The sequence below is a fragment of the Perna viridis genome, chromosome 5 (assembly GCF_037379345.1).
Source record: "Perna viridis isolate PV_CMFRI_1.1 ecotype Kerala chromosome 5, ASM3737934v1, whole genome shotgun sequence".
Taxonomy (NCBI): Eukaryota; Metazoa; Mollusca; class Bivalvia; order Mytilida; family Mytilidae; genus Perna; species Perna viridis.
The window spans coordinates 5785445-5800303 of record NC_142449.1 but is presented as its reverse complement, the minus strand read 5'-3'; the positions used below and the strand labels follow the sequence as shown (position 1 = coordinate 5800303).

General features: G+C 33.8%; 1 protein-coding gene across 1 annotated transcript; it reads left to right on the top strand.

Moving 5' to 3' along the window:
• Positions 1-12574: 12574 nt before the first annotated feature.
• LOC148615733 (uncharacterized) lies at positions 12575-14378 on the top strand. Its single transcript, XM_088582267.1, has 3 exons — positions 12575-12695; positions 13375-13598; positions 13818-14378. The coding sequence occupies exons 2-3, from the start codon at positions 13380-13382 to the stop codon at positions 14202-14204; spliced, it is 606 nt and encodes a 201-aa protein (XP_088438393.1). The 5' UTR covers positions 12575-12695; positions 13375-13379; the 3' UTR covers positions 14205-14378.
• Positions 14379-14859: the final 481 nt, after the last annotated feature.

The following is a 14859-nucleotide window of genomic DNA, read 5'->3' as shown; positions in this document are numbered from 1 at the left end:
CCTGTACTGGAAACAATTTACCGTAATAGAAGCGTGAAATTAAGAGGTGTTAAAAATCTGGTTTAATTCACCCTTTCAAATGAAAATATCCATACCAAGTCAGGACAATTACAATTGTTTCCAATTATCCGGTTTTTGCTTCAAACAAGTAACCAAGGGAACTAAGTTTTAGGGGTAATCAAAAGAATAAATTCCAGGGACAAAGACCAGGCATGGAAAACAGACATACACAACAAAGAACATAAAGTAATTAGGATCATACATACAAAGTAACAAAAGCAAATGAAATTGACATTTGTTACACGGATTTTTCTTTTTGAATATTCCTATCCCCAGATTTTATTGGTCCGATTTTTTTTGTATTACCCTTCATTAATGATTATATAAATTGGTCAATAAACAAAATCAGTTAAGTTAAATATAAAACGAAAGTTAATATTAAAGTGCGTGCCATAATTTATGATCAGATAAACGTAATTTTTATGTACAGGATATACACGATGGGATTATCGCAAATAAGTTACAAACAGGATTAGTCATGATATGCATTTAACGAAATATTTGTACTGGATTCACTACTATTTCCGACTGAACCGTTATTCTTTTCATAAATTCAATCTTATCACTGAAATGTATGTGTTCTCCTTATGTACATCATATCAAAGTTTTCAATACTATTTTGTATTCAATAACACCGGGGATCGATGCCACTGCTGGTGGACCACAATTCCCCGAGGGTATTTATCAACCAGGTAGTCTGACTTTCCTTACCAGTCGTTGTATCATATTTTATTTATCGAAATTTACAGTATTACAAGATTCAACATTTTTTAAGCACCAAGACTTCATTCCTTGTATTAAACAGAACCTCTGAATGCTGGCTTTGACTTTCTATTTTGATACTTCTGGTTTTGAGTACTTCATGCATATATATCATTTTCGGTTTGTCCAAAATAATAAGTTGTATGAAATTAGTGAAAATAAATTATGATTTATATTTTAATTTGTATTTTCAGTTTGTCAGTTTGTTCAGCCACAGAATACTTATAACCGTACAAATTTAACGCATATTTTTAATTGTTTAAAATGAAGAAGTTTTCAATATGCCAGTTTGAACACAACCTCATCTTAATAAGAAAAAGAACATATTCAAATTTGCCCAAAAAAGCTTTGGCTATGTTTATTTTTATTTTTTAAGATTACTTAATATATAGTGTTAGAGCATGTTGTTAAGTTCATTAATTTGTAATTTGTCAGAGAGAAGATTTTACTAGGATGTATAACTGTATAGCTCCAAAATATTACTTAGAACACGTTCTTTCATTTTAAAAAATGTGGTTAATTGATCGTTACCTCTGTTCAAGTTATGTGTGATTTTTTGGCTGAATATTTACAAAATATTATCTGTATTCATATATTTTATACAATTCATAATTTGAAGCTTACCCCCATAAACAAATGTGACAGTTTGTATAAACATAAATAAATTAAGACGATCATGAACATCATAAACAGGTTGACTTAGAAATAGAAATGTCTTAAGGATGTTTACTGGTCATGTCAGATTTTCGGATTTCTCTGGTTTTATCCATTTCATACATTAATATTTTTACCAAATGACCGGAGCTTTTATTTTTCATAATTTCATTAAACACATCTTAAAATTCTATTTTGGAAGTTTTTTTATGGAATCCTTGTTATTTCTTCAGTGTTTTAATAGGTTAAATCTTCTAAGATAAAACCTATGGAAAATCTAGAGAAATCCTTTTCCCGCCAAAATTTCAAATGCTTACATCTCAAAAAGTGCTCACATATATTTTTCCTCTTATATTGTCCAAGCTTGAAAGATATTTAAAGATTTCACAACCCTTTGAAATCCATATATTTTTTTAAAAAGACCAGCAAGTATCCTTAACCTGCTTTTGTCTATATTGTCAAAGCAATCACAAAGGTTTAAATGAAAACGGTTTATTTTCCTTGATATTTGTATTTGAAATACTAGTAGGTACCGAAGTGTAAAAAAGTTTCTAATAAAACTTACTATAAGAACTCATTTTTCCATTTAAAAGAGCTTGATGAACCTAACAGATTGATGCAGTGGTACAAATAAAATTCATTAATACTTGTGTCAGTCAGTTTAAGGGATATACAAATTAAATGTGCTGAATTGATAGCTCCGAAATAGATCTGAAGACTTTAGGATTTTTATTCAACTTGACCTTATAACTGCATAGAATATTTCTAATCTGTTCTATTTGCAATTTCAACTTCATTGACACGATCGAAGTGATCGCCAAATTGATGAAGGTAAATTTGTTTGATTTTTATAAATATGTCCTACGTAGAAATTGACGCAAATATTCTTATATTTATTTTTATGTTCTTTCTTAACCACCTTTGTGCCAAGGGCCAATTTAGGGCCAATATTTTCATACTACGTTCAGTGCCAAAGGGCCAATTTTGGGCCAATGTTTTTTATCATACCGTCATGAATAGACGTCTATGACGTAACGTTTTTGTTAGTGTTCTACGAAGATCAGAAAATGGCGAGAACGGCAAATTTTACATATGCCAGTTTGTAGTCGCTTAAAAGCAACTTTTTACAATGTAGTCCTTTAAATCAAGTTTATCAAATGAGGAGTAATGCATGTATGTTTAGTTTTCAAAGAAACAAACGTAAAATTGCTTAATAAATACATGAACGCTTACGTTCTGTCCACATTCTAATCTAATATGGGTGGACAGGGGATGTACAAAATGCTCCCATTCTAGCTTTCCGCCATTAGAACTCCTCTGAGTTGTACCCGTCCCTAATTTCCGGGTCTCGCTCCCCTTGTCTAGTCCCCCGTTCCCGCCCTATTTACTCCCGATTTCCGCCCACCTAATGCCCGGGTCCCCCTTGTCAAACCCCCTTACAGGAAAAGCTTATGGAACGTTTATTGTATATCGCACAATATGCACTTCAAAATGTATGTGGTAAAGGGGGTGCTAGATATACTCAAGATTATTTTAGTTCATTTACTGTTCATTGCACAGATGGTTCGGACTACAGTTCTTGTGAAGGCTTTTGTCACATGTCCGACAGACCGTTCTTGATCTATGCCGACCTCCGAACCCGGTATGATCTGAACAGACACAACATTGTTTTACTCTCATGTCCGGCATTCTTGATCAAGTTTGGCATTGCCCTGTTAGCACTTAAAGTGCCCGTAAAAATGTACGATTGTCACCGACGTAAAAAAAAATTGTCACATACTACGCGATAAAATTTTCCAATCAAGTTTGAAGATTGAAGCAAAGATTTTACGACACGAGAGTCTTGAGTAGTTCCTACAGAGGTAGGATCATAACGGTAAACGATCGTGTGAAACATGTAACCAGTGACTGATTCCACTAACATCCATAATTTAACTCCGAATCTAGCTGCTTTTGTCGGTATGTATTGTAACATTTGCGTTCGGCCTCCGGTTCCAATTAAGCTTTTGTCAATACTTTTTTTCTTGGGCCGGAGTATAGAATCGTTGGGAACGTACATTTAGGAGATCTACCAAATACTGGAACTTTGATGTCGGAGAGTAATCAGGGTAGTTTCGGTCAGGAATTTTGTTATTACTGACAAGATGAAAAAGTTTCATAATATTTTGAAACCTATTTCTGCTGAATATTTTTTTAAACCAATTCGTGTCTAGACTAGGATATTTTGTGTTCCGATACTCGTTATTAGTAGGCTTTCGAATATTGCCCACATATAGTATCACGGCAAATAAACGCTTTCATTTCAGAGACTGTGGTTATATATCCACTTTATACCAGCCATGAATCCTAGAGCAACGACGTATTCTTTCTCGGGACGCAATGAACTCTCTAGCTCATCTGAAAGTCAAATAACTATTCTTTCACGGTGTGAGTTCCCCCCATCACTCCTGGTTCACGCCCCTAATTCCCAAGTTATCGTCCCCCTGTCCATCCCCACTTAGGCGGGTGTCTTTCTAACTGACAGAACTTTACAAAATAAATTTTTAAAAAATCGACTACCAGCTCCAATTTTGGTGGATTTTTAATATTTTATTATTAGATCTACTTTATGTTGGGGAGATGAAAAACAAAAAAAAACATTCATTTTGTCAATCACGCCACCTGTTTAAAATCTTTACGTGTAAAAAATATTACTGATTTTTCATACAAATAAAAGGGAATACTTTAATGCTTTGTACAGAACTTTTGCTCTTTTATACGCCCGTCTATGACGGGACGTTTTATGTTATACAAATATCCGACTGTCCGTCCGTCGCAAACATGTCACACCGTAACTTGAGTATGAATAGAACAATTCACTTCTCAAAAATTGAGATTTTGGGGTCTACTGTTTTATATTTTCTGGAGATTTCAGGTCTAAATTACTTATTTTCTGGTGCACTTGTTATATTTTTACATTTCATGATTTTTTCCGACAAATTTCAAAATAATTAATTAAGATTAACCAGAATTACTTCATGAAATGTTATTCAGTGGATAGAGATAATTTTAGTCAAAATTTTAGTTTACTTGGATAATTTGTGGTCTCAAATTTCCATATGTTGGAAAATCATCTGAAATTTAAGGTTTTCAAAATATCCATGACCAGGTAACGTTAGGACTACAACAAATATTTGTAAGTTAAAACATTGCCCCCTTGTGCTTCAGATCAACACCCCACACGGAGTAGCACTGAAATCACGGAATCATGTTTAAACACATAGTTATCTTATTCATAAATAATGAATAGTTTTGACTACACGCTAGGCATATATACGCCATGTCATGTGTTACATATACATGGTGACAGTCAGAGCGTGTTTGAGGCTACAAACCACTAATTCCACTTCCCATAGGCTTCTATGCTAATTTCACAATATTCAATGGCTTCTCTGGACTTTACCTTAACTTTAACCTGCAGAGGACTATATATCAGCATGATTCTACATATGTCAGCTCACAATCCTCAGAATGTCATGTGGGGTTAGCAGACTTGCAGTGCAGTACTGGTCACCGGAAGTGAAGTGTCTATAAATAGCATGGGAAATCCCGGTGTTTTCACAAGATAGGGGTATATTTAGAAATCATTATGGAGATTAGGCTTCACATCACAAGAAGCAAAATGCACCTATAAAATGTACAAAAATGTTTTTCCTTTCAAAAACTGTTTATTTTTTTTAAATGAGATGAGAACTTTTTTCACAGCACTATGAGGAACAGGGGTAATTTCTGCGTAGGACTATTTTTGCGTACGTTCCAAATGCTCATTGGTTGAATTGGTGGTCTGTAACCTAAATGATTACAAAAGAAAATTCGGATTTGAAATTTGGATCCGGGAATCCATCATAAGCAAACGGCAAAATTCCGAATTTGATTATATAAACATGAATAAATTTTGAAAATAAAGAATGAAAATTATTATTTTCATGCTTAATATTTACTATTTGGGAAAGAAACTGATGAAATTATGCTGTTTAAAGCAATATTTTTAACAAGGAGAGAGAACAGTCCCGCATTTTTTGTATTGTAAAGGATTCAAGATTCTCCGGATTCAGGTTCGCGGAAAACGCATAATAAACTGCTAATCCACATTCGGCTTTTTGTCATCAAACATGGCTTAAGTACAATATATAAAATGTTAGTTCATAGTTAAGGCACAAAATTTGACCCCGCGCTAGACGGATTTCGTTTTGTAGGCGTGTTTAGAATGGGAAGGAGGAGTGTTACCCCAAAACTCCCGGCAAAACACAAGAGAAAAAATCTGTAACCCCGAATTCCCATCGAAATAAATATTTTTTATCTGGATCTCGAACAATAGAATTGAGTAATCCAGAATCCAACTAAGGGATTTCCCGAATTCCCGGGCATTAAATAAATTTCCAAATCCCGTACTCCCAAAAAAGGTCCTCCCATCCCTCTATATTTTGTTTCATGAATTGTGCAATGACATTATAATATCAACACATTTTTTTCAAACTATCGATGTTCTTTATTATAAATCGTGTTTATTAGACTTGCAAATTATAATAATATCTTTTCAAGGAGTATTTTCCTTTTTCCGCTATTTTTCCGATGTCGCCGGTCCCAGTGGCCGCTTTGTGACGTCTCAACCATTGTAACGCCACAATCTTCATTTGCTTACACCCAAAAAAAAACATCGCTTGGCATTGAACCGATATTTTTGGAAATTTTATCTTGGCACTGAAGTGGTTAAGAAAACCGCCTTACTTTAGTAACAAAGTAAAAATGTGATTCTTGAGACGGTGTGAAGTACTTTTATTTCAGTAAATTATCTGTTTTATAAATCAAATGTAATGAATATATTAATACATTTACATGATTTTAATTACAGATATTTTCACAAAATAAATATTCTTATGTTGGTTAACATTTTCGTAACTGCAGTTTGAATTGTAAACCCGAATATGAATATTAATTCAATCAAACTACACTAAACAGATACCCCTCCACAAAACAACCAATAGGCATCTCGACTGCGGCTATATGCAGGAGGAATTGCATTTTCATTCATTATATTTTCTTTAAAAAAGGTGTATTCTACGTTTTATAGTTTATGCAATTTCTGTAGCTATAACTATAAAAAAAATGTCAAATACGTTATTAAGTGTAAACGTATCCACAGGGGCGGGGGGCCGCCAAAACAATTGTTGAAAAATTGTGTTAAATCTTGAATAACGCTCACTTCGTAATTCTCATCCTGCCAAGAATTTTATTTTGCCACCCCACCCCTTTATCTTAAACTCTGGATCCGCCACTGATCCAGTTGAAGATATCGGGGTTTGGAATCTTTTACCCTTTGTTAAAAAATAATTTCACAATTTCACAAAGCTTGTGCAATTTGTGCATTTTGTTGTAATAATGACCAAATGATAGCCTGGACCCACCCTTTTAATTCTTTTCTGGATCGGACCCTCTTTTAGATCCGCCCCTGAATTTCTACAATTGGAAGTTTTTATTCTTTTATACCTTCTGCTAATTTGTTCAAACTATTTGTTAAAATAACAACAGCATTTACTTGTACATGCATCAACCTCAACATATATTCAGCTTTTGCCAGTCTAGAGAAGGAACATGGTCACTTTTTCCTAAAATATCTGAAATGTGCATTTTAATAAATGATTATACGTTATTAATAGCAGAGAATAAGCATAAATCTAGATTAAAAAAGTTTGATAACCTTGATCACATCGAAAAGAAAGGTCGTATCATAAAATATTTAAAGTAAAAAACTGACAATACCGATTTAGACAAAATAATATGATTTGTCTGTTTTTATCCATGCTTAATTCTCGATTTATTGATCGAAAAACGAAGATATGTATATATTTTTTTTTGGCCGTCCGAATTTAGATAAATACTCACCAAATACATGTTCACATATATAGAAGTGAATTTACACACGTGAGTAAATGTAGACCAAGGTCGTTCACATTGACGAATTTGCACCCGTGTGTAAATTTACATATATAAAAATAACTAGCACATATGCAAATTTGATGTTGTTGTTGTTTTTGGGGTTTAACGTCCGAGCAGCAATATTTCAGCTATATTCAGACGATGAACATGAAATTGATGATACAATGAACATGAAATGATGATGAAATGAAAAAGGGATGGGATACAAGGGCAATGGGGTCAACAAATTTTGATTGCCACTAGAAATGGGGAGAAATGGGTAGGGTCGGGCAATTTAGCCGCCTGTGGCGGAGCCCTAAGGTTCCTACTCCGGGAGAATACCACAGTAGGGTTCTTTCACGTGCGAGGAACGTGGCATCTTTCCCAACACGGTGCACCACTATGGTTTGCGGTCAGGTTTTCCGTATTATAGCCTGACAACTCCAGCATGTAACACGCCAGGGGTACCCCATTCCACCACCTGGGGCACACATCCCAGTTGCTCTGTGGGCAGGGCGCCCTAGCCCCCGGCTAGAGTTCTGAGCACTATTTAGTCGCCTTTTACGACAAGCTTAGCGCTGCTGCAGGCCTATTCTTTTAGCACCCGGACCTGCACGGGGCTGCTTTGTGGCAGAGCGCCTAGCCCCAGGCTAGGTTTCTGACCACTATTTATTCGCCTTTTACGACAAGCTTAGCAGGCCTATTCTTTTAACACCCGGACCTGCAAATTTGATCACGAGAACAGGGCTTCAGAAACAAATATTGGCTATGGTGTTTTGGGTATCAGAAAGATATACTCCTAATTAAATAATTAAAGCTTTTTATCAATACATATCTAACACCCATTTTATAGAAAATATATTCCACTTGATCTTTTTTAGATGAAATTGATATTGTTGACAATATTTGTAATGCTGTTCTTACCAGCTTCTCATGCATATTTCGGAGGAAGTCAACTTACAATAACGGGACGCTGTTCGTTTAATTTGCCGTGTGACGTCATAGAGTATTCTGTCAAAGCAAAAGTTATATCATTCCAGAATATGTACCTTAGGGTATGTAATTTCAAATTGTTTACAAACACGTAAAATGTATTCAACAAGACTTATTTATCGTTTCTGAAGTTATCTTATTATACACTAAATAAAAAAAAACTATTTAGATATAGGTAAAACATACCAAAGCATCGAAAAATAAGAATAATTTAGACACTAAAATTCAAAGACATTGTCAAAACGTAAAAACAGAAAACAAACTATCCATATAAACAATAAAGACAACAGAAAAAAACATGTACAATCACAAACTGAATGAAAGGAAAGGAAGGTAGTTCACAACAAACAAAAACATTTGCACAATGGAATCCCATAAAACGAGAAGTTTTTGCACCGGGTGCACCGGAAGGAAACGATGTCCTGTTAGTTGGCGGATTTGAAGTTATTTAGAATTAAAACTTTGATGATAAGGTGTATACTTAAACTTCCGGTGTTGACTTACACTCACACGAATGAGTTGTAAACAGGATTAGTAGTTATATACAGATATAATTTAAAATCATTTTTAATGATTTTTTTTACAATATTGTTTCACCTACATTTTTTATTCTTAAATTTCAGCAGATTTCATATCCTTTTCGAGTAACTAAGAGAACGCTGTTTGGGCGAGTTCACATAATTGAGAACACTTCCCCGATCCCTTCATCAAATGTACGATTTGAATTTAAGATAAAGTACAGAGGTTATTGGAGACCCTACTACTGCTGCAGTTTATATGAGTATATATGTGCAGTCACGGTACCAAATAACAAGAAGCAACACGCTGCACAAAGTATTTCAAGAAATCAGTAAAGAATGATTTGATGTGAGGCAGTTCATGAACTTCTGGAATTTGCCATGCTAGCTCAAAGTCTTTCTTATACCTTTTTAGACTTTACATGTTTCATGTATTTGATAAGAAATTGTACCACTCAGCGAAATTAACATGTCACAATGGAACTGTATGACTATCAATAAATTTCACTGTTCGTTCAGATTATTCCTCTGAAAACAATTTAAAACGATAAACAGAGAAAAGGATATGATGACCTACGATGTTCATGTTTTTTAGGAACCAACCAATAGATCTTTAAGTTAATTATGCGCTATCAAAACTCATTTTTAAATTGCAATTAGGTTCCCCATCTAAATGTTTTACAAGCCTGACACATTTAAAATTCTAAAAGTTAATGCATAAGTTATTCACTGTTTTATTATTTGAAGCAACATGGAGAGAATAAGGAAAACATCTCCTTTTTATTGAGTGAGATTGCGATTGGATTCTGGCTAAATTCCACTTCTTATATCTTTCTAGAAAAGCAGAGGACGCTTTCCTTGCCGGTGTATCTGGTCAATTCACCTGTGTGGTTTTTTTTTTTTTTTGTTTTTGTTTTTGTTTTTTTTTTTTTATTGGGGGGGGGTAGTGTGTTCTTTTTTGTTGTTTTTGTTTTTTGTTTTATTTTTTGTTGGTTTTTTAAGGGACTTTTTCTGTTTTGGTTGTGTGCTGGCATTTTAGGTTTTGCCTCTTTGTGTGCAATTGTTTCTGTTTTTGTTTGTTTTGTTGAAGTTATATTTTGACAATTATCAAAACACTATACCTTTTGAATTCAATGGAATTATCAGATAATAAAGAGTAATCAAGGGAACCAAGGTTATAGCGGTTAATAAAAGAATGTAAAATCATACATAAAAAGTAACAAAAGCAAATGAGCCTCGGACTCCACTAAAAACTAGGAGCATGGACCGGGTGCACCGGTAGGGTAAGCGTCAAAGTGATAAACAATCGCTAACAATAGTAAGCTCTTTTAAAACGCATTAAAACTGTGCATATGTGTAAACTACTGAAATCCTGTAATGGTTGATTTATATGGATTACGAATAGAAACTGTGCAACGTTTTATATGTTAAACGAAAAGCTATCAAAGCCATCATATATACACATGGCAAATAAAAGAATTGTAAGACCGAATGAAAGCTTAAAGATTTATTATTTGTACTTACGTTTTATGAAAGAGTTTGCCGTTCATAATCAATTACCTGTACCAATAAGTTAATTGCAATGCTTCTCCATGCAAAATTAACCACCCGTAGGCTTTGATACGTAACATTACTTACGGCTTATGTAGCGAGTTTGTATCAATTTTGCTCGTACACCGATGAAATAAGTCCGTGACAACTATAATAGGATATCCAATACCACAGGAGCAGGTAAGTTGCCTAAAAATTGCCTTTTTGCTTTGGAATTTAATTTTAGTAAAATTGTCAATAGATATCAAACCCCAAACAATGTAAAGGGTTTATTTCCTAGGTCAAACAATGTAAAGGTTTTTCCTTTCCTAGATGTAGATTTAGGTTGCACTATACAAATGGGATTGAGGTGCACTGTTGCGTACACAAAACTGACCCGGTCTAATTTTGTAAAACGTAAAGGTAAAAAGTGAAACTTGGTGGAAATATTGATTGTGGGTAGAAGAGCATTCGTACACAAGTAGATGCAATACTTGTGAATGTAGAGATGTGTAAAATGCATGCTTTAAGCTATCCGGAAAGATTCAGGTCCACGCCGGATTGGGTTCTCTTCCCTGCACCAACTGGATGTTTCTGCAAAATTTCACACGAACTTTAAGAATTAAAATCATGAACAAATGAGCAGAAAAAGGTACACTATTATTATTTGATTTTTTTTTTTTTTTTTTGCATCATGAACTCGTCGATCTTTACGGTGTATCCATCTGCGCCATGAAAACTGATTTGTTCAACGTGTTATAGTTTTTTCCTTTCCCTTTTCGTCTACCTCGGACTTGACTTTCATGAGCAACTCGGCGGGTGTTTCTAGAAAAGCAGAGGACGCTTACCCTACCGGTGCACCTGGTCCAGCTCCCAGTTTTTGGTGGAGTCCGAGTTGCTCATTTGCTTTTGTTACTTTGCATGTATGATTTTAGTTACTCTATGTTCTTTGTAAGTCTGTTTTCCATGTCTGGTCTTTGTCCCTGGATTACATTCTATTGATTACCGTTATAAACTTGGTTCCCTTGATTACTCTTATAAAAGTACCATGCCCGCTTACTTTTTCTGGCATTTTTAAAGTGCATGATATTTTAGAAAACCTGATTTTTGACCCTGAAAATTCTTTTGACATTTGTAAAATTTGAAGATTCTTTTTACAGTGTTTGTATAAAAATATATCGCATTGCTACCTCCGAGTAATTTTATGAAAAATATTTAGTAGGGGGAATTTACTACTTCTAATTGAATGAAGTACGTCTCCCTATAAAATTATGGTTAGTGGAATTATATTTTTGTGTAAATTTTTATTGATTCTGTTCATTAAACACACAACGAAATTACTTTTGGTACAAATATTACTGCAACAATGAGTTCGAAAGACCGGTAATGTATGAAATGACAGCAAATGTATTCCATGGACAAAGACCAGACATGGAAAATAGACATACACAACAAATAACATAAAGTAATTAAAATCATACATACAAAGTAACAAAAGCAAACGAGTAACTCGGACTCCACCAAAAACTGGGAGCATGGACCATGTGCACCGGTAGGGTACGTACCCTGTGCTTTTCTAGAAACACCCGCCGAGTTGCTCATAAAAAGTCAAGTCCGGGGTAGACGAAAGAGGAAAGAAAAACTATGACACGTTGAACAATCACATCTTACTTTGCAGTCTTAGATTTGCACTTAAGGAGTGGGTTGTTTCTAAGTTAAATTAAATGATTGATTGATTGTAGTTTATCGGCCAGACATAACATGCATGCACTACTATCGTTATTGTTTAAATGAAATTTGAAATTTCTGTGACATCAATCCGGTAAGGAGGCTAGAATAACAAGTTTCTTAATGTTAAGGCTAATCTTACAAACGATTCCGGTTATACTTTTTTTGCTCTAAAGTGTTAAAATCCGCAAGCACAGTTTTCCGGTTTTTTTTTTTTGTTGTTGTTGTTTTTTTTTTGTTGTTGTTCTTGTTACTGAACATTATCTTTTTGTTACAGAGGAGGAAGCGTATGAAAAGTTTATTGTTGATTAATATATCCCATTTATGCACTGAACCACAGATCATCGTCATAGAAAAAAATACTATGACAAAAGCCATTGTTTTTTTATAAAATAAATTCAGGGTGCAATTCGTTTGGTTAACATTATATTAGATTACTTTTTCATATCTGTAACAGGTGTATTCTAGTGTATTCTGCTAAACTGAATCTTATTTGTAAGTACATATGTTTATACGATTAATAGATGTTTAAAACGGGAATTATCTAGGTATTTATCGTTCACTTACACTTTGATTAGAAATGTGCACGGGATTAAGGTAATCCAAAGTGAGTTCTGTAATAATAAAATATATCCACCGTATGAGATATAAGTGGTTAGTGCAAAATTATTTTTCAATGGTACACAAGACGTATATGGTATTATTTATATTTTATAATATTACCAAGACAAATTCAAGAAAACAGGGAAACAAACATAAAACGAATCTTAACAAGTTCCTTTACTCTTTAGCAAGAATATAACTGTCATATCTAAGCTTTTATAACGTATTTATTTATAACTTTGTCAGAGGCTTATGTAAAGGCCTTTAAAACAATTCTGTTCTTTGTATTCCCTTGGGACTTCTTCTTGATATTCGTAATTTTTCGGTATTAAAGATTAAAGGAAGGATATGTGTCCTTTTTTTTTTTTTTATCTTTATTTTATTTTATTTATTTATATTTTTATTTATTTATTTATTATCAATATTAATTTTTTTTTCTTCTTTTCCCTTTTTTTAAGATAAAGATTTCGTGAAACCTGCATGTAAAAAAGTGCAAAATTCCGAAAAAAGTTCACTAATTCATGTAATTTACAGTGAATCTGAACATAACTGCAATGTACATTTTTCATAGGCAACATGAAATCCCCACTACCATTGTTGATCCTGGCTTTAGTTATGTACTTCAGCAGTGCACATGGATGGGAGATATGGAAGTGGAGACACAGACCTAGACCCAGGCTAAGACCTAGATGGAGAGAAGATTCAGGCTCATGCACCTTTCATATGCCATGTAACACAGCTGCAAACACAATGATGTCTACTGTCTCCTTCCATAGACGTTTTGTCAAGCTGGAGGTCTGATCTTAAAATACCAGCTTGTCAATATTCCAATTTTTTTGTCTATGTCTTTTCATATCGTATGATCCTGAAAGACTATAAAGAAAACAAACGAAAATAGTTTTATAACCCAAGTATCAGTGAATGTAAAAATAAATTGAAAGTTAACTACGAGAGGTAATTTGCATTAAACTATATAAACAAATGACAATTACCAATTTTTATTATTTATACCAGGTATCGCCTCCGTTCAATGCAAGACAAGTGGGATATTTTAGAAGACGTTATGTAATTCGTAACAACCAAGACCTACCCACAGGAACATTAACAATTCCTTTCACAATCAGATACTGGGGATTAAGACGACCATACTACTTTTGTGGATTGATATGTTATTCATGTACAACGAACTTGACTCCTTCACCGACGCCAGCACCAACTTCACCAACGAAACCCCCTATTATACCAACGATTCCATCTACATCATCGAGAGTGGCGCCTACCTTACCGACTACTCCACCTGCATCACCGACTACTCCACCTACATCACCGACGGTGGCGTCTACTTCACCTACGATACCTAGCATTACTTCCACATTTCCAACTCCACCAAATCCTGCGTAAAAGAATGACAATATTCACTTGAATTTTATGTACGAATAACTAAACCATTTCTACAATGTGACAACGAAATTAACTTTTCAGGATAACTAATAAAAAAATCATATTTATGTTCCTGAAAGTAACTTTTATTCATATTCAATTTTTATTTCTTTTTTAAATAAAAAGTTGTGTATACTTGTTTCTTAATTTTAATCATAAATTGAGATTTAAGTTGTGATAAGGAAAAACAAAATCCATTTTTTTTTTATTTGGACTAAGAATAAGAATGACCAGTAAAGAGAAACTGGTCATCAGTGTCAACATAGAAACAGACCATTAAACTTTTCCCTTGTTGATTTTCTTAACATTTCTTCAGTTGTATTCAAATGGATTTTTTTAATATTTTCAATAAACTTTAAAATCATAATAAACTTAACAATATTAAAAACAATGCGCAATATGAATCATTTTGAAATATGTTTCAAACGCATGTCTGATAATGGTGACGTCAACATGAGCAAATTTTTGTGAAAAAAAAACGGCTATTTCCATAATTGTAAATGTAAAATCGCTATGGCAGTTAAATTTCGCTATTTTCGAGATAAGACCTGTAACAGGACAACTCGAATAATGTCTTTGAAAAACGGGATTAACGATTGCCAATTTCAAACTAGGC

Excerpts from the sequence above, each read along its gene's own strand:
- LOC148615733 (XM_088582267.1), top strand. The coding sequence starts at position 13,380 with ATGAAATCCCCACTACCATTGTTGATCCTGGCTTTAGTTATGTACTTC. Across the intron at positions 13,599-13,817 it reads GACGTTTTGTCAAGCTGGAG|GTATCGCCTCCGTTCAATGC; the intron begins GTCTGATCTTAA and ends TATTTATACCAG.